The 19,709-nt window shown below is 45.5% G+C and overlaps 1 protein-coding gene and 1 long non-coding RNA gene across 6 annotated transcripts; both read left to right on the top strand.

The window, feature by feature from the left end:
* The first annotated feature begins 384 nt into the window (after nucleotides 1-384).
* Nucleotides 385-12,330, top strand: LOC147186051 (serine/threonine-protein phosphatase 6 regulatory subunit 2-like). Of its 4 annotated transcripts, none has more exons than XM_086103114.1 (24): nucleotides 385-835; nucleotides 4,223-4,396; nucleotides 4,648-4,902; nucleotides 5,021-5,207; nucleotides 5,280-5,417; nucleotides 5,548-5,613; nucleotides 5,709-5,821; nucleotides 5,913-6,026; nucleotides 6,639-6,765; nucleotides 7,334-7,486; nucleotides 7,564-7,800; nucleotides 7,987-8,051; nucleotides 8,153-8,268; nucleotides 8,347-8,447; nucleotides 8,707-8,787; nucleotides 8,900-8,997; nucleotides 9,079-9,136; nucleotides 9,220-9,347; nucleotides 9,451-9,575; nucleotides 9,659-9,806; nucleotides 9,880-9,968; nucleotides 10,026-10,209; nucleotides 10,485-10,595; nucleotides 10,800-12,330. In XM_086103114.1, exons 3-24 carry the CDS (start codon nucleotides 4,676-4,678, stop codon nucleotides 10,846-10,848), a joined length of 2,715 nt encoding a protein of 904 aa, XP_085959240.1. In that variant the 5' UTR covers nucleotides 385-835; nucleotides 4,223-4,396; nucleotides 4,648-4,675; the 3' UTR covers nucleotides 10,849-12,330. The 4 variants fall into 4 exon arrangements, with proteins under 4 accessions (XP_085959240.1, XP_085959242.1, XP_085959241.1 ...); XM_086103116.1 differs by having other exon boundaries at nucleotides 8,918-8,997; XM_086103115.1 differs by having other exon boundaries at nucleotides 8,362-8,447.
* A 1,295-nt stretch (nucleotides 12,331-13,625) lies between these two features.
* On the top strand, nucleotides 13,626-18,467 carry LOC147186052 (uncharacterized). 2 transcript variants are annotated; one of them, XR_015099215.1, is made up of 7 exons: nucleotides 13,626-13,883; nucleotides 14,235-14,327; nucleotides 16,751-16,810; nucleotides 17,122-17,273; nucleotides 17,353-17,606; nucleotides 17,891-18,025; nucleotides 18,139-18,467. It is a non-coding gene; the product is annotated as an uncharacterized LOC147186052 (long non-coding RNA). The 2 variants fall into 2 exon arrangements; XR_015099214.1 differs by having other exon boundaries at nucleotides 13,629-13,883; nucleotides 17,891-18,467.
* The last annotated feature ends 1,242 nt before the right edge of the window (nucleotides 18,468-19,709 follow it).

The following is a 19,709-nucleotide window of genomic DNA, read 5'->3' on the forward strand; positions in this document are numbered from 1 at the left end:
AATCAACCAACTTGATTTGGGCAAATGCAGCTCATTCGTGTAAACGCGCATTAATGCACCAAGGGGGCGAAGGAATGCGTTCTCATGGCCCCCACAAAAAAAGAAAACTTACTTCGAGTTACATTTTCATGTATTATTGTGTGTGTGTGTATATATATATATATCATGTATGTATGTATATGTGTGTGCGTGTTTGTATGTTATTTTGTATTTATATGATATATTCTTATCTTATGTCTATCTCCCTCTCTCTCTGCGTGTATATACGTATATATATGATATTATATGTGTGTAAAATTGTAACTTTTAAAAAAATAGATTTTTGTTCGGATTCCCAACATGCACGCTCCAGCGCGGCACTGCTGCGCGTCCCCGTCACCCCGCGTCGCCATTTTGATTCGAAAAAATATGACTGAGTTTTTCCTGCTTTGCATGCTAAACTTAGCTCCGCGTTTGGATTTCGTCCGAATCAAACGCGCTCCATCCGAAAGAACAGATATCGGGGTCGTCGATGTCCGACAAGCGGCCCGTGGCCCGATAATTGCTTCCCGGGTTGGATTTTAAAGCCACGTTTTGGACTTAACGTCGGGGGCTAACTTGAAGCTAACAGGCAGCCTCCTGTCTGCTTGTTCGAACGGTCGCAGGCGGACCCAGGCTCTTCTCTTCAAAACAAATCACTCGACGGGGCTCATGCAGTGAAGCTAACGCGGCTAATTGTGCTCTGGGGGGTGGGTGCTAGTGACTAAGGGATCGGGCTGGGGGGGAGAGAAAAAAAGTCCTGTAACGGTCTAACGCAGACAAGAAAGAAGAAAAAGCACACGGGAAATAATCAAAGGTAAGTTTCTCGTGGGGCAGATTTGACGTGATTACTCAGCTCGGCCGCAAAGTTTAAACTAAAGTTGTCTGTGTGTGTGGGGGGGGGGGGGTGCGCGCTAACTCCGCTTAACGTTAACCATAGCGGCTAATTAGCTTCCGTGCGAACCTCAACGTAAAAGGAGGAACTAAAGCTAAAGATGGCTAACTTGCGCGAATAAGTTGCTACTCACAAGCTAACGTTAGCACACACAACCGACGAACTTCGCCGAATTGTGTTTAGTTGGGTGACCCCTTAAGGGCGGTGAACGTAACCTCGGCGCCATTATAAATCGGGTGCCAGTTCAGTAAACGCCGTGTTATTTTTTGGGCCCTATTTCGTCTCCTATTTGTATCAATTTGAATCTATTTTATCGACCGTTACGTTGTAAAAAGAGAGGCCGTCAGGAGTTGTTCGAGGCCAGCGGCTGTCGAGCCATGTGCCGTTCGAGATAAATGCTCGTCAAGTCGAGTAACTCGGTCCAATTTCACGTCGTTTATCGGTAGAAATATTAAGTTGCGTTTCCAGTAAAATACTGTTTAACTCTAGAAACTCCCGCAATGTTCCTTCTGCTACCGTTAGGATTCAAGTAAACAGAAATCCGACCCCCCTCGGTTGTCAGTAGCCTTTCAGGCCAAGCTTTACTTTTTGGACATTAATTGCCAGCCTTTTCCAACAACATTACCGACAAATATGCATGTATGAGAGGATGTAATACTTTCATTTATCAAATTACTAGAATTAATGAAGTGTTTGGGGCCATGGTTTTAAAATAAAGTGTACGCCAGTATACCATGTCGGTACCCAAATAGCATCATTTCTCAAGTAATGTTTTGAGCGTTTTCAAGAAAAAAGGGAAACGTCACAACGAATTCAACACACAGGAGTAGTACAGGTGACTTGATTTAACTTTGTCGATGACCATGATTGACGCGGATGCAAAGGAAACCGTTTTTAAGACGGCACATTCTCAGTTTTATTCATATTGTGACAGTAAGCAATGTCTTGGGCAGCAACTATCACGGTAACAATACTACAGTATAAAGGTCAAAGTACATTCAAAACAAGTTAAGTCATGAAAATTGGATTGCAAGGGTCCCCAGTTGCGACGAAGTCATCAAAAATTGACAATGAAAAAGTACAATTTGCGTATATGCGGTGTTCTTGACAATGTCCCCGAACTCGAGTAAATCAAAAGCACATACAGGAAAACAATCACAGTCGACATCTTGTAACGCATCCATTCGGGTTCAAGCAAGCAGAAATCCGACCCGCCATTCGGTTGCCAGTGACATTTGTGGCAAAACTTAAAAAGCAGCTATCTATTTCTTTCTGCCACACTTTATTTATTGTGTCTCTCGTTTTTTTAGGGGGGGGGGCAGAATTAAGTTCTAATATTACAATAACAAGACTTTCAGGTCAACACATCTGACTTCAACTGGAAATAATGCTCTGCAATACCGAGCGGCCAACTGAGACTACATTCAAGTCGACTTGAAATTTGAGATTTTTTGCTCTTTTGAATCCGTCAATACACACTTGCACAACCATTTCCAGGTTATGTTTTACAAAGGCGCAGTAGGGCCACACTGATAAGAAGAAAATGTATATTTAAAGAGAAAAAAAAGTGGCAATTTATAGGAGTGACATCATAATTTTACCCACAATAAAGTGCCGTGATAAGGACTGTAAACGTATCGGCGTGTTGAGATGAGGACTGCTGATGATGCAAATCTTCAGAGCATCGCTGGTTCTCACACTTTTCTGTTTAGGTTGGGGTGGGAATTTTGACAACGAGCTTAGGTCGACAATTCTGGATATTTGCTCATTCAAATTCTCATACGTGCTAAGCACAACGTTGCAACTTTTGCGGCTTAACTTCTGAAGTGTTGACATTTTTAAAGGGGAGAAAAAGTTAGTCCAATTGCATTTCATTAGATTCTTTTCATCTCTTCCTACTCCTGTACCCCCCCCCCCCCCGACACGCATCTTTACTATTGTTCCTCTTTTCCTCAACCGTCCCGCGCGCTTTGCCGATTGTTGTTGTTGCGGTCGCCTCCCGCGGGTTCTATTTTGGATGTTCAAATTCATGCGTCCGCCGTCCCGGCTCGCCACCATTGGGGAGCACTCGCGAGGTTATTATTGCGCTTGTGTACTCTGTAAATGTATGCCAGATGGACGCCGCTCCCGGCTGCCGTTGCGTTTGCTGGGAAAATAAGAGGCAGGAAAGCGTTCGGGGGAAGAAAAAAAAACCTCCATCAGTTTCACCTTTGGCGATCGACGGTCGAGTCGCGTGCCGTTCCCACAGCGATGATCTTTTGGCTCCACTTATATTTGAATCGGGTTCGGTCTGTTTGCCTCCATAGTGACGACTCGAGGAAAACAAAAACGTGAAAGCACACGCGTCGCACCAGCGCAACTCTTGAAAAGTTGTCTAATTATACAGGCCTCTGTCATGCGCCGCAGCATTCGAGCGCACCCATTCAAGTCGGTTGTGAGATGTTTGACTCGAATTATTCGTCTTGCTGCAGAGCGATCAACGGCATACACTTCCCACCGCCAGCAACAGGCCTCATTTGTCTTTTAAAACCGTTTCCACATGAACCCGTAACGGAATGCATCTTTGTCTTTTTACGTGGAACCCAGCAAAGGTAATTAAACAAAATGACATCCGCGATGACATCATGTGGCACAAAGTCATCCTCGGGCTTTTGTCTTCAGGCGTGCCTCGAAAAGTGAGCGTCACACTTTGTGTCTTGCTTTTCTGGCTTTGCCTGTCGCATCAGCGGCGTTCCGGCTCGGGATAGTACCTCCGAAGGCAGGAAATTGCCCACTTTGCCGTCATCCGCCTTTCAGGACTGACATACCTAACTTGCGGAATAAAAATATGGCGCCCTTGTACAGGTGGTGGTTTCAAAAACAAAACAAAACAAATAAAAGGCGCAGTCACTGTTCACATTTTCACTTTTTCCCCTCTCCATTAACAAGGAAAAATTAAAACCTCTAAACTTTTAAATGCACTTGTTCACTGTTTGCACACAACTTGTTAAAATTAAGTTAAAATTCAACCTGTGTTTTTCCATCCAAAAATGGAGACTCAAAATGAATGTTTCAACAGTCCTCTTCATCCTTGACTATTGATTTTTTTTTTCAATAAGTCAGGTGTTTTCAGAGACGAGTGGCCACTGAGTTTCATTTCACTGCCATCGGCAGATTGCAACGGAGAGACTGGAAGCGTCACAGAAAGTTTTCACGTGTCAAACGTTGAAGCGCCTTGTAAAAAGAACAGCAAGCAAGTCCCACTGGTCCAGCTGTCATTTCACCCATGTCCACTGTTTTGTTTTGACCCCACCCCTCCACCTCGTGCAGGTTATGGTGAGCCTCCCAGCGTCCCGTCTCCTCAAGAGGCCAGCATTTTAAAAGGAGACCCATGCTGATAAATGCCAGGCCTCGCCACGCTTTCTGTCGTCTGCACGAACACAAATGCCTGCCTGCCTGCCCGCGGGGGAGGTCTGATTAGAGATATCCACATTTCATTCTCTGGTATGTACCTCCGTAGCCCCTTTCGTAATGGCCGCGCGTCGCCGATACAAAATGGTTTCCCCACAGATGGGTGAGAAAGTTAACTCATTCAGTACCAACCAATTCTGGACCAAGTCTGAAAAGACGTTTAAAAACGTCTTTGGGAGTGAATGAGTTAAGAGGACGCTAGAAAGTATGGAAAGTTTTTTTTTTTTGGGGCCTCTGCCAGTGTACTTGATCCTTGTACCTGTCTGCGCTGTCTCCCCAACCAGGGCTGTGTCACCCACCTCGGCAGCCACCATGTTTTGGAAGTTTGACCTGCACACCACCTCCCACATCGACCAGCTGCTGGATCGGGAGGACGTGACGCTGCGCGAGCTGATGGAGGAGGACGACGTGCTGCAGGAGTGCAAGGCCCAGAACCGCCGCCTGCTGCTCTTCCTTTCCCAGGACCACTGCATGCAGGAGCTGGTGGGCCTCATCACCACCGAGCCGCCGGCAGACCTCGAAGAGAGGAGCCGCTTTAAGTGAGTCACAAATGAAGACGAGCTCCTCGCCGGTCGGCAAAAAGCTGCGGCGCAAAAACAAAGATGAAAAATAACAAGCGTTGCCCCTCCCCGAAATGTTCTCTCTTCCTCCTCAAAGGCTTCCCAACATCGCCTGCGAGCTCCTGACCTCCGACGTGTCCATCATCAACGATAAGCTGGGCGGAGAAGAATCTCTCCTGGAGATGCTGTACCACTTCCTGGAGCAGGACCCGCCCCTCAACCCGCTGCTCGCCAGCTTCTTCAGCAAAACCATCGGCAATCTCATTGCCCGGAAAACCGAAGAGGTAGAACCGCGTTTGCGGCGCGTGAGCGGCGCGGATGCTCACAAATTTGTCGGTCAATCTCCCGCCCGTCAGGTGATCACCTTTCTCAAGAAAAAGGAAGGCTTCATTGGTCTGGTGCTGAAACACATCGACGCGTCCGCGATGATGGACTTGCTGCTTCGCCTCATCAGCTGCGTGGAGCCTGCCCCCTTGAGGCAGGAGGTTCTCCATGTAAACAGCTCCCGATTCTAAATTCTGAATATGCCGTTTAAAAAAAAAAAAAAAAGCTTGCGACAGATAAAGAACACGAGCTATGATTACCGTGAAATAACGAACCCATTTTCATGTTCCCCCCCCGAAGTGGCTGAATGAAGAGAAGCTCGTTCAAAGACTCATCGAGCTCATCCATACCGGGAAAGATGAGGAGGTAAGTCTCTCGAGCCATTTGGAAAATGGTTCCTTGCATTTGTTTTCTGAACACCTGGCTTCCCCCCCCCCCCCCCCCCCCCCCCCACTTGTCAGAGACAATCAAACGCATCGCAAACACTTTGTGACATAATTCGCCTTAGCCGAGACCAGGCCAATCAGATGCAGGAGAACACGGAGGCCGACCCACTATTGGCTGTGCTCGAGTCGTAAGCCGCTCACACTCTCGATGGGATTGAAAAATGACCCACGTATTGTTTGGTCAGGCCACGAAATGGCTTTTTTTTTCCCCCCCCGCAGACAAGAAACTGTAGCAGGACTCCTCAAGAACATGTTTGAGGGGGAGAGGAACGAGGCTTCCATCGTGAACGGAACTCAAGTGCTACTTACCTTACTAGAGACCAGGAGGTCTGGGTGAGTGCGAGTGATGTGCACGTCGGGCTGGGCGATGTAATTATTTCATCTCGGTTGGGATCGATACAGCTGAATTTCGGCAAATTCATTTTATTTTCGTTCAATGCTAGCCCAAAAGCGCGATCGTTGATCGTTACACGGACCTTCATTCAGTGTGCATGCCGACGGCTTTTATTCGGGTTCGTATGCACAATATCAGAATTGCGCTGAGTCGACTCGTCAGTGATTCGAACAAAGTTAACGCCACTCGCTCGTCCCGCGTGAGTGTGTCGGCGCCGCGAGTCGGCGCTCTTCTTCTTCGTTGGCTCGGTGGCTTCTTTGCGTTTGAATGCGGCGGTCAGGTTGGATTTCTGATTCCGCCCACCATCTAATTTCACACTTAGACTTTTTTTTTTTTAATGTAAAAGGAATTAAGTAGTTTGGGAAATACAGTTTCATTGACATCCAGTGGCGGGATTGGAAAAGAACCGTTCCTAGGTGTCTTTAGTACAAGGCCTCAAACTACACCCAAAAAAATTACAGCACACTTGTCGCACTTTTTGTTCAAATCACTCAGATGAACGCTGTGAAATGTACAAGGCTGATCATTCGTCGTCTCGTCTTCTCCCCCAGGTTGGAAGGGCTCATGGATCTGTATTCTCAGGGTTATGAAAGGTCTTACACTGTCAACAGCAGTATTTTAAATGCCATTGAGCCCCATTTAAAAGATTTCCAGCAGCTTCTTCTGGATCCCCCAAAGGTAACGAACACACGCTTGATGACGTTTTTCTTGTACACTGAAGCCCCTGTATGTACGTATGCGCTCCACATCCGCCAAATATACATCAAAATATGACACAGAGTGATCACACGTTGTCATTTATTTTTTTAAGGCACCTGTCTTACATTTTAAACACATTAAAATTAGTTTAAAAGATGCTTTAGAAAATATACGGGGGGAATAAGAACATCAAAAATCCGCGAGTAAGCCCCCGTAAGATTTCCAGTGACCTATAAGTGCCACAAGATGGCAGGAAAACACTACTTTTGTCTCAATGAAGTACCTAAACTCACATCAACACGGTGTGACAAAACGGCATTAAATCACCACAATGGTGAGAATGTTGCCACAGGGTGGCGCCAAAAACAAACGATTGCATTGGAATGCTCACATAAACAGCAACACGGTGTCAGTTTGAACAAACAAGAGACAAAATTCCATGCAAAAGGGAAATGAACAACAGTACGTTTGGGCGCCGTGTGGTACTACTGAAGATGCGGAACTCAAGAACGGGACTTGTCGCCATATTTTCCTCTTCCCTCTGCAGAAAGGTGCAATACTGACCACCGTTGGCGTTCTAGATCAGCCGCTGGGGAACGCCCGCCTTCACGTGGCCCGACTGGTGGCTGCCCTCCTGCAGACCACTTCCCCCAGTATCTGTCAGGAGCTGTGCGACCTCGGCACCATGGACCTACTACTGGTAGGCCCGACCGCCGTTTCAGATCCCCCGGCTCGACGTGCCACTAAGTCTTGTCTTTTGTCCCCCCCGCCGCGCAGGATCTGTTCTTCAAATACTCGTGGAATAACTTTTTGCACTTCCAAGTGGAGCTCTGCGTAGCGGCCATCCTGAACCACCCTTCCTCGGAGGAGCGGGCCAACCCGCCGGGCCTCCAGAACCAAAACGGGCAGCAGGCGGCGGCGGCGGCAATGGCCGCCGAAACTCACGTGGAGGCGGTGGAGTCGGGCGGGACCAGTGACCCACAGACCTCCCTCCACAATACCCTTGTGGCACATGTAAGTGCCGCCGTATTTGGTAGCGCTGATGTTAGCTTGCGCAAGCTAGCCATGACAACCCAACCAAACATTTTCTACGTCGTAAGTTTTTGACATTGACAAAAGTCCCCACACACTCATTGTTTACAAACGTTATGTTATATTTCACCTTCATCCTTTTTTTCCCCTTCTGTGCGAAATGTACAGCTTTTCCAGCAGTGTCGATTGGTACAAAAGATACTTGATGCCTGGGAGGAGAACGATAAAATACAGTGAGCGTGTTTTTTTTTTGTGTGTGTGTGTGTGTGTATTGTTCAGCCGGTCAATTACGAAATCTCCAGTTGAAATAATAACGCGGCTGTGACGTCCACAGAGCTGAGGGTGGCACCAGGAGAGGTAACATGGGTCACCTGACCAGAATCTCCAACATGGTGGTCCAGAACCTGGAGAAGGGTCCGGTCCAGGCCCAGATCGCTGACCTCATCAAAGGTAGGTTGCTGACCCCCAGCCGCCTTTTTTAAGTGGAACATTTTTCACACTCGCGCTTAAGTCATTAGCGAACGAAAGTTTCTTACCATGCAGAGCTGCCGGAGGATTGCAGAGGTCGCTGGGAGAGCTTTGTGGACGAGACGCTGCGAGAGACGAACAGAAGGAACACAGTAGAGCTGGTAAGAAGTCATTCTCTCCCAAAGACGTTTTTAAACGTCTTTTCAGACTTGGTCCAGAATTGGCTGGTACTGAATGAGTTAAATGCTCCTGTTTTTTAAATTTTTTTATTTTATTTTATTTTATTTTTATGCAACCATGCAAGACATCTACTTCTTTGCCAAGTCCAATTTAAAAACGAAATGAACTATTTTGTAGATTTTTTGGGGATGTTTGTTATTGGTGCATAAAACCTCTGCTTGTGCCGTGTGTCTCCTCCAGGTGAGCACGCACAACATGCACTCGTCCAGCGAGGACGACGACATGGAGAGCCCCTTCCCCAATGACCTGTCCCTCCAACAGGTAAAGCGGGTCCACACTCTCGACAAAAAAAAAAAAAAAAAACGAAACGCGAGAGCAAATCAACGCAGGGGGGGCGTCGCCCTAAAAAAAGGTGTCCCTCTGACCTTCCCAGGCTTTCTCTGACTATCAGATCCAGCAGATGACCGCCAACTTTGTGGATCAGTTCGGGTTCAACGACGAGGAGTTCAGCGAGCACGACGACAACATCAAGTGAGTCGGGAACGCTCAACCCGTGCGTATATTTTGTCAACTCCTCGTATTGTAACATTTTTTCCCCCACCCGCTTCCCAGTGCCACCTTTGACAGAATTGCCGAAATAAACTTCAATTTAGATTCCGACGATAACAGTGTAAGTATTCTTTCGGCAAGTGGTCTTTTGTCGGATTGGAAAATGGCTCCGCAGTTGATCCCGGTGTGACCTTGTGACCCCAGGCCAACGCAGCTGCTTTCGAGGCCTGCTGTAAAGAGCGGATACATCAGTTTGACGACGCTGATGAGGAAGAGGACATTTGGGAGGAAAAGGAGATCAACTATGCAACACAAGCTAAATCCAGAACAAGGTAAACATTTTTTTTTTGTTCCCCTCCCTAACGGCTGCGAAAAAAGCAATACCGCCATCCCACAAATGCCATTTTAATCTCACCCTGGTGCCGCTTTTACCAGGTTTGGTGTGTCCCAAACGTCAGAAGGAAGCTCCCGGAGCAGCTTGGAAAATGGCGGACAGGAGCAAGACTGCGGCTCGGAATCCGACGAGGAGGAAGACTTTGAGCAGAACACATCGGACACAGGTGAGGCGTCCAGGCGTCGTCTTAAATTTGTCCTGTTCAAGGTGTAGACCAACTTTTTTTTTTTTTCCCCTCCTCATCTCCAGGTCCAGGCTGGACGGCAAATTTCAGGGACTCTGACAGGATGGCGGCATCCCAGACTCCATCAGGGTGGGACGCGCTTCCCGCCGGCGGCGGCAACGAGAACCAGGAAATGGGCTGGGCCAATTTCACGGCGTTCCAGCCGTTCTCCAGGTAAGCTTCGCTTGACTTGGACATTTCGGGTTGGGCCATCAAGATCCTGAAATGTTGTTTGCTCCCCCTGCAGCACAGAAACGGAGCACCGGTGCAGCTCCCCCGTGGATGCCGGCGGCAGCGACGCGGACAAACAAGCCAAACAAAACCACGAGAAGGGCGGTGAGTTCACCAAATTCTCCCGCTTCATGACACCCAACTCACTTCCTTCGCGCGCAGGAGCAGACGCCGTCGCCTCTCCCTGCGTGGGGCCTTCGGGGGACATGATGCCGGCTCCTCCCACCGCCTCGGACGGCGGCTCGCCCGGAGGCTCCGACAGCGAGGAAGTCCCCTCCGCCGCCGCCTCAGCACCAACTATCGTCTCAGCCGCCGCCGCCGCCGGCAAGACAGCCGACCTCAAAAGGTTCAAAATCCCCTTCTGCATGACTTTCTCTCTCACCAACTTATAATTGAAGCGAAAAGTGCCACGTGAGGTAAATATAGGCTGAATTGCGGCGGGAGATTACAGGGCACGGCGCTGCAACTCGATCTTAAATACAAGTTTGCATTTTGACGGCGGATTAAGTTTTCTTTTTTTCCACCAGTACTGATGTTTCTCCCAGTATCTCTCCGAGGCAAAGTGGTTCACTGATTCGGAAGTGTGATGAAGTAACGATGAACCTGGTTGTGTGTGTGCAGCGAGGAGTGTCCCGTGTCCCTGGAGAAACTCTCTCTGTCAGATCCTCCGGAAGCCTCAGAGCAGCAGCCGCCTCCTGAGGAATCGCCCGTAACCCCACAGACTGACAGGAAGTAAGTCCCTTCCCTAAAATGTGATGCGACAAGAAAGCGCTAGTTAGTTCGCCAACATAATTGATAAGCCTCACGTCAAAGGTGGTTTTGTTTGTGTTGAATAATTGAACGGCCAAATGCGAATCCACTTCCTGGGACACTCGTATGTCAGGATTAGGCGCGTCCGGTTCTAAACCCGCATCTCCCCCGCCCCCCTCCCCCCAGAGAGGAGACGCCAGCGCCCCAAGAAGTGGCCGTCAACGGGCCGGTGTGAGGGCAAGGCGGGGAGTGGCCGGGGGATCCCGACAGCCAGCTGTAAGCCTCCTCGCAGAGTGACTCCTTTCAAAATAAACCTCAGTGCGACTCCAGTGTTTTTACTGAATCACTCTGCCATGTTATTGGACCCTGGACACTGCCAATCGACACCAATAACAAGGTGGCGGAATATGTACAATATATATATGTATACATGTATATATATATATATATATGTATGTATGTGTGTGTATATATATATATATATATATATACATGTGTGTGTATATATATATATATATATGAACAGAAAAAGGAGGACAAAAACAGAACAGCGTGTAGATCTTCAAAGCCTTTTTTTCTCCCCCTTGTTGCACATGAATACGTGCGGTTTTAATGTAGCAGCAATCTTTGAGGGGGGTAACATCATCATCTTTTTTTGTTTGTTTGTTTTTATGTCCGAAACGATTTCCCAATTTCTGGTTTAACCTGACAGTTTTGGCTTTTCCATTGCTGCACCGTGTTGGGATAGCACAGGCTACTTTTTTTTCTTTTTTTTTTTTTTTAATGCGCCTCAATAACTTTTTTTTCTTTTTGTTTTTGACAAAGCACTTGTTCAGCCATTTCCTGTCTGATCTAGCACAGTATCAGTGTTTCACCTTCGGCTCTTGCAGGCTTTTGTGTCTTTCCACTCAATTGCATCTTGGTTCCTCTCTTCCTGGATTTGTTCCCCCCCCCCCCCCAAACGTTTTATTTTTTGCGGCGGGGGGGGGGTTGTTTTGGTTGCCGTTAAAAGAACCTTCCTCACCAGGTATCTGAATGTGTCACGTCGGACGAGGGGGGGGGGTGTCAGTGAACAGAGCTGTAATAGTATTACTGTCTTTTAGCTCATGTGCAATAACGTCAATTAGTCCCCGTTTATTTTTTTTAAATTTAAATTCAAACTATTTTAAGAGATAAAATCAAGCTAGCAGTCATTTTGGTGTAGTTTTGCTTCAATTGAATTCTTTTTAATTTTATTTAGTGCATGTGTCAGTGACCTCTCTAATGAGCTCAGACCTTCTGATTGTATTGATGTTAACCTCCTCCTCCCTCTTTTTTTTTTTCTTTCAACCAAACGTGATCTACCTAATCTCACAATTGCTAATCTACATTAACAGCTCATTTTCCAAGCAATCTTACATACGGTGGTCGTCTTGTTTCTCTCTCTCTTTCTCCACTAAGCACACACAGGATATAAGTGGCATCTGGAAGGAGTGACGCTGTTTTGTTTTCCTTTTTTGTTTCTTTTAATTTAGTTTTTCTAATGTTTAATTTTATTTGATCTCCAAGCTGCAGGATAGAGGACAAAAAAAAAGAGGGCAGGTGCTGGGTTCAAGCAGAGCTCCGGGCCTCTTTGGTGTACTTACTTAAAAAAAAAAAATCACTTGACAGCGATCAGGTTCTATGATTCATTGTTCAAACAAATTAAAAGTGTCTGCTTGACCACGTTAATACCAAAGCGATGGTCGTGTCTGTCTCGTTATTGGGGCAGTTTGGGGTTTCATTGGGGATGCTTGAAAATAACGTTTCAGGAAATAATCGTCCCAACAAAACTGTTGGTGGCGTGCAAATGTGCGGCATGGAGGTTTGTATCCTGAAAACTTCCACCAGCGAGACGGGATTGCTCACTCAAAAGTAAGTCGTGCCCTGTGTGACATATCGAATGATCTTGGAGAAGTGCGATGTGATGGTCAGCCGCAACGTCACCGAACGCTTCTGGACGTGTTTGGGTTCCAAATGATGACACCAATGTGGACCGGGTTATTTCAAATAAACAGAAAATAAAATGCAACTTGAAACCGTGGGCGATGTCATTCACCTTTCTGGATGTGTCTTTAAATGACATGGATGTGGTCTCAAAGATATTGCTGAAATATTTTTTTTCTTAAATTGTATGCATTTGAAAACTAAAGATTTTGAGAACTTAAAATAGAAATTTTGTATTAAGAACTCGGTCTTCCCTCTGTCAAAATGTAAAAACAGGTCACATTGCCGGATATTTTTTTTCATTACCTTAAAGTGGATTACGTTCATTTGAAATGCATGCGAATGAAATATATTAATATATACTAAAGACCTTTAGATTTGTTCTCAACAGTCTGAATGTCAATGAACGTTTGTTGTTTTATTAAAATGTTGACAGTCATGTGAATGAAAGTCGTTAGGGAATTTTTTTCTTTGAATTGACATGAACACACGTTGAAACGTTGCCTTTATATTCCGCGTTGTTTCCCTGTTAGTGTTCGTATGCCCTCTAGTGGTGATTATTCACAGGAGCCAATTCTTTCGTGAAAGGCCCCTGCCCGACACGACTTTGTGAAATTTTGAAACGAAGATAATCCCAAAAGTAAAGTTGACAACTGACCAAACGACTGAAGAAGGGGACGAGCAAGACTTGTATCAGAATTAGAATCAGATTTATTGGAAAACACACAAAGAATTTACTTTCCCATGTACAACCAGTCCAGAGGACGATAAACAAAATGGCCAACAGAGGGAGACAAAATAGGAAGACTGGCGGTTCGCTGATGTCCCGGTGACCGACGTCATCACCTCACAGCCTCCGGTCAGCCTTTAAATTCCGCGACGAAGAAAAAAAAATCTCGACGTCGCGATTTCAAACGGAGAATGCCAACTTTAATTCTTGCTGAGAAGAAAGAAATAAAATAATTCATTTTACGGCCATATCGCCCAACTCAATTGATGCCCATGCCCGAGTCTTCATCCACAACAGAGTTGAAGAAATCATTCAAGTCGGTCTTCGATGTCCGACCCCCAAACACATAAACACGGACCGGAAACGGAAACGAGCATTAGCTTGTCTTGACGTCTTGTTTGCTAATGTTGTTTTGCCCGATTCGAACACGTGAGCTTAGTTAGTTTAACTACGTTAGCGCCAAGTAAGGCGTTTTTTGTATTGTTTACGTGCGCAGTAGACGACCACAAAGAAGGAATGTTGTCTCAGCGTCGGTTGCTGTCAGTCTCCGTGAAAAAGTGGCGACTTGTGCCAAGGTAACGCATGCTCAAGCTTTCCTTGTTTTCGCTGGATGCCCCTCGAAAAAACATTTCAATGTTAAAAACAGAAACATTGTCTTCTGTTTAGCGTGGTAGTACGAATAGACCAAAACGTTTGGTTCGTTGACACAATCTCACGAGACATAATGCTAGTCCTTCTTTTTGTTAAAAACAATGAACAGACGGCCCGTCATAAAAACAAAAATAACATTAAATGTCATAATGAGTGACAGGTAATTGCGAGTGTTGTCATACTTTCAGGGTGTTGTTTGGGAAGATTTATGCAAATTTGCCCAACGCGTATGCAAATGACCTCACTCATCGCTTCTGCGTTCGTTTCCCTGACAGGCTGGAGGAGGGATGAACACTGCTGCCACTGACTCAAGTGTTCAGCACATGGATGGATCTGCACTCCAATGATGGAAACCTGCTTTTGGACAGGTGTGTGCATTTTTTGGAGACAGAGGACAGCATGCTGTCTGCTTGAGGAGGTGTGTGTGGTGCCACTAAGGCATTTCATCACTCAAAAAAATTGAATGAAGCAGATTTTGATTTGATCGAAACTTGCTGCAATTGTTGATAGTGGTGGCACAACACTAAATCTAAAGTTTTAGGTCAGTCGGAGCAGGATTTGACAATTTTGTTGCTGTCTTGCGAAAAACACAGATGTCCATTTTGTCAATTTCAAATGTTATACATTGATCGGTTGTTTAAACAAAAAAAATTATTCAAAAGACAAAAATGGACATCTGTGTTTTTCACACGACAGTGACAAAATGTTTGTGTGTGACTTAAGTGAGACATACAACACTGGCTGACAGGCTGTACAAGAAAGCAGCAGAGGAGAGCACCAGTTTTTGTGCTTGAGGAGGTGTGTGTTGTGCCACTAAGGCATTTCATCACTCAAAAAATTGAACCAAGCAGATTTTGACTTGAATAAAACTTGGTGCAATTGTTGATCATGGTGGCACAACACTAAATGTAAAGTTTTAGGTCAGTCGGAGCAGGATTTGACAATTTTGTTGCTGTCCTCTGAAAAACACAGATGTCCATTTTGTCGATTTCAAATGTTTTACATTGATCGGTTGTCTGAACGGAAAAAAAAAATTCAAAAGACAAAAATGGACATCTGTGATTTTCACACGACAGCGACAAAATGTTTGTGTGTGACTTAAGTGAGACATACAACACTGGCTGACAGGCTGTACAAGAAAGCAGCAGCGGACAGCGCCAATTTGTGTGCTTGAGGAGGTGTGTGATGTCACTTCAGTGCACTTTCACCTCAGTTTCATGGACTGGATGGCACATGCGCACGCATCACTCAACGCCTCTGAACTTGTGCTTTCCCAAATAGTTGAAAATATTGCATTTTCTCCAAAGCACATGTTCAGAAGCGGTGAGTGATGCTGTTGCCTGCCTCCACGTGTGTCAGTGTTGTGCAGTCCAAGCTTCCTCAAGCAGTCAACATGGGGTCCTCTGCTGCTGGCTTCAATGTACTGCCGGTCAGTTTGTGTCGGTGTGGAACTTTAGTCAAGCTTTGTTGGTAAAAGGATGAGACATTGTAGAAAAATAAATAAATGCTTGTCAATATATTTTTCAATTGGAGTCTCCGTGTTTCGTTGCTCACCGAGTTTGAAGTGGCCCTGTTATGGATGGCAACCGGACTTGTTGGTGTTGTCCTGGAAGACGTCTGGCCTCTCGTCCGAGCAGGCTTCCTCGGTTCGTGCGCAAACGCCAGAAAGGACAGCTCGCCCTTTCTGGCCTTGAGCATCGATCGACGAAGTCTACTCGGACGAGAGGCCGAACGTCTTCCAGAAAAACAGTTGCCATTCATGCAAAGCCCTTGAAAATGGGAAAAGAAGCCCTGCCCATCAAGGGGAAGACCAATCAGAACGTGGCATGCAAAATTTAATTGCGTGGCCCCGCCCACCGAAACACCCTAATTGATATGCATAACCACGCCCACTATGTAAAATTTCCGGGATCTATGTAAATTTTTAATGTGACTCCGCCCATTTCAAAATCCAGCCAATCAGAGGACAGCATGCTAATTAATTTGCATAACCACGCCCACACTGAAAGAAACCAGCCAATCAGGGAGCTGCTCACATTGACCACTTTGCATAACCACGCCCACTATGTTAAGTTCCCGGGATCTATGCAAATGTATAACGTGACTCCACCCATTTCAAAAATCCAGCCAATCAGAATGAAGTATGCAAATAAATTTGCATATACACGCCCACCATCGACCAAATCAACCAATCGGTGAGCTCTGTACCGCCCATTTTGCATAACCATGCCCACTATGTTAATTAGCCTGATTTTATGCTGATTAGCATGGCTCCACCCATTCAAATTCAGCCAATCAGAATGTAGTATGCTGAATAATTTGTATAGTCCCACCCATCCCAACACATATCGACCAATCAGTGAGCTGCATATCTTTCATTTTACATAACCACACCCACTATGTTAATTTACCATAACCCCGCCCACGCTTCAAACCAACCAATCAAATTGATGCATGCCTTTAAATTTGCATAGCCCCACCCCTAAATGGCAGAGTCCACCAATGAGATTGCTTGCTGGTCATTGATTTGCGTAGCCACACCCACTTCCTCCTCACCCCACCCACTTTTATTTTCCGAGACATGTTTTCATTTGTGAAGAAAAGTTCAGACAAGTTTTTTTTAATGTTTTTATTTTCAAAAAAAAAAAGTCAAGAAAAAAAAAAAGTCAAGAAAAAAAAAAAGTCAAGAAAAAAAAAAAGTCAAGAAAAAAAAAAAAGTCAAGAAAAAAAAAAAGTCAAACTTACAAGTTAGGTGACTTGTTGGCTGTATGCTTTTTGTTGCCTGGTGAAGTCTTCAGCCCGTGGCAGCAGAAGTGGAGCAGCATGTGGACCTAAGACAAAAACGCCACTGGTGAGTTCAAAGTCACCTTCTTGTGCAGCAAATGTGATAAAAAATCAACCAGCAGAGGGTGAAGAGACGTCGGTCTTCTGGGACTCTGACCAAGTGCTCTCACAGCTGCATGAGCAGGACAATCACAGTTTGGCTCAGCACCTAGAAACAAAATGTTGGATCAAAGACTGCATTGAGAAGGCTGGAGTTTCACGCATTCAACGCCAACTACCGACTGAGAAACTTGTTCAAGCCAAGTGTTGGACGACAGTCGCTGCTTGGTGAAGTGGACCTAAGAAAAAGGACACAGTTACAGTGCATTTCTCTTGCAGCAAATTTGAGACGAGATGACTCCCACCAGTGAGGAAGAGCACCTTGGAGGTCTACTGCAGGAATCGAACCATGTTGGCGGACTGCTCCAAAGTTTGCTTCAGCCTCTCCTGGATGGCGTCCTCCAGCTGACGAAACAGAAGCAAAATACAGAGTAAGCAAAGAGCCTCACACTCAAAAATGTATTTCGTGCGACCACGTTTTGTTGCCATGACCATTTATTTCACTTGCAGGTTGCATGTCACGTCACAGACCAGAGGGGAGAAAAGATCCAGGCGGACAGTTTCCTGAGGCAGCGTGACGTCACTTCTGGAAAACAGCAAGACACGAGTCACAACATTCACGCTGCATGGTTTCTGTGAGATGAAACCGGCTGCCACCAGCGCCAACTTCTCCAACTCCTCTTCCCCCAAAGTCTGCCACCTTCCGGCCAAAAAAAAGCAACCGCTTCAGAAGGCTTCACAGTGGACAAGCCGAAACACAAGAGGTAAGCAATGGACCAGCCAAGCTTTCAATTGGACTTTGATTCATTTAATGTGCGTCAAGATTTCAGATGCAATGTAGAAATGTTCTCTGCGCAGCGTCTTGAACTTTTAGTTCAAGTGCCACCATGGCACTTGAACGAAAAGCATCTCTGCACAGACCAATTTTTTTTTCCCAAGCTTGTCAGCATTTCGGGTCATCTCAAAGAACGTTGATAATGTCGCAACGTTTCCTCCACCACCTGCAACAACAACCAGGTAGTTTTTTTAAACCAGTCTTTTCCAACAGAAGCATCAGTGGAGAAAAAGATCTACGGTACTTTTTGGGCCCGTCCACGCCAAGTTCTCCGCCACCAAGCGATGCTTTGGCGCCACCTGTTGGACAGAAGCAGGAAGAAAAAAATAAGTAAACAAGCACAGAATGGTAAAGTTACCTTTTTGATGGCCCCGAGAGACCCTCGTCCCAGTGCAGCTTTGGGGGAACTGCAAAAGAGAAATTGGTTAAAAAATGTTTGCAGCAGCCATTTTGTTTTGCAGTGTGCTCGAAGCCAGCCTCATTCGCCGTTACCTTGTTCCTGAGGCAGCGCTGGATGAAGTCAAGATGCCGTTCAACTGCGCACAAAATAAAATGTCAGGAATTGTGAATGCAAGTCATTTACGATGTCTTCACCATCCTTTAGTCTTGTACAGGAGCAAAACAGCAACTTGAGGCCAGACTGTCAACGTGCTTTTTCAAACCGTGCATTGAACAGTAAGGTCGGTGCGGCACGAACTTTTGACATTTGTTCGTTCCCACCTGAATAGATCATCATCTAAGGAAGTCTTCACCATTTGCTGAAACGCATTAAAACATTATTGGATGCGCATAGTGTTTTTGTCTCACCAGTGACGAGAGCGGGGCTGAGCTGAACACTTTGGCAGTGGCCTGCAAGGACAAAGAAATAGTTAGCAACATGACATTTGGTAAGCTCATGGAAAAAAGCCCCCCCCCCCTCTTTAAAACAAGTCTGCAAAAGCTTTTTGTAAGAGTCAATTTGGCCATTCACTTCAAGATGGAAGCCTGTGGACAGAAATGACACAGTTACAACAAAGTAAGAGCAGAGTCTCATTGTAATTGTGGAAATACAAACGTTGGCAACCTACCTGCTCAGCACGCTGGAAAGGAGTAAAAATGTTTTTTTTAAAAAAACCCAAACATAGTGCCACATTTAAAATTGCAGGCGACTTACCGTGGAAGAATTAAACAGCCTGAAAACGTGAATTCATGTTAACTTACAAAACTAAAAAGAAACGTTAAACGTTCAGTTTGTCAAACTCCGGCAACTTACCTTCTCAGCACGCTGGAAAGGAAAAAGAAAATTGAATAACGTTAGTTCAATCGAACATGGTGCCATTTAAAATTGCAGGCGACTTACCGTGGAAGAGCCTGAAAACGTGAATTAATGTTAAGTTACAAAAGTTAACAACGACAAGACTAAAAAGAAACTTTAAACGTTCAGTTTGTCAACCGCCGGGAACTCACCTCAGCATGCTGGAAAGGAAAAAGAAAATTGCATAACGTTAGTTCAATCGAACATGGTGCCATTTAAAATTGCAGGCGACTTACCGTGGAAGAGCCTGAAAACGTGAATTAATGTGAAGTTACAAAAGTTAGCAACGACGAGACGACAATGAAACGTTCAGTTTGTAAACGCCGGCAACTTACCTTGTCAGCACGCTGCAAAGGAAAAAGAATTGCAAAACGAGAATTAGTTTGATCTTACAATGTGCCATTTAAAATTGCAGGCGACTTACCGTGGAAGAGTTGAACAGGCTGAAAAGGTGAGTTAATGTTAAAAATGGGAAAAAGTTAGGTAAGAAAAGACAGTTAAAACGTCGCGTTTGTCCAACCTTTTGGTCGACGTGAAGGCGTCTCCTTGGAGGTGAAAGAGACCGTTTGTTCAATTAGTCGCAGCTTAAATAGGTTTTTGCTAACGACGTCATCACGTGCTGTTTTTTTCAAAAGCTTTATTGAACAAAGTAAAAAAAAAAAGAATTGTAAGAAACAATTTAGACAGGAAAAAACGAGGCAGTAAAGAGTTGCTTGGGGTGAGGCTCGAACACGCACT

This window comes from Hippocampus guttulatus, chromosome 22, assembly GCF_054856545.1.
Source record: "Hippocampus guttulatus isolate MCC_2025c chromosome 22, RoL_Hgut_1.0, whole genome shotgun sequence".
NCBI classification, from domain to species: Eukaryota; Metazoa; Chordata; class Actinopteri; order Syngnathiformes; family Syngnathidae; genus Hippocampus; species Hippocampus guttulatus.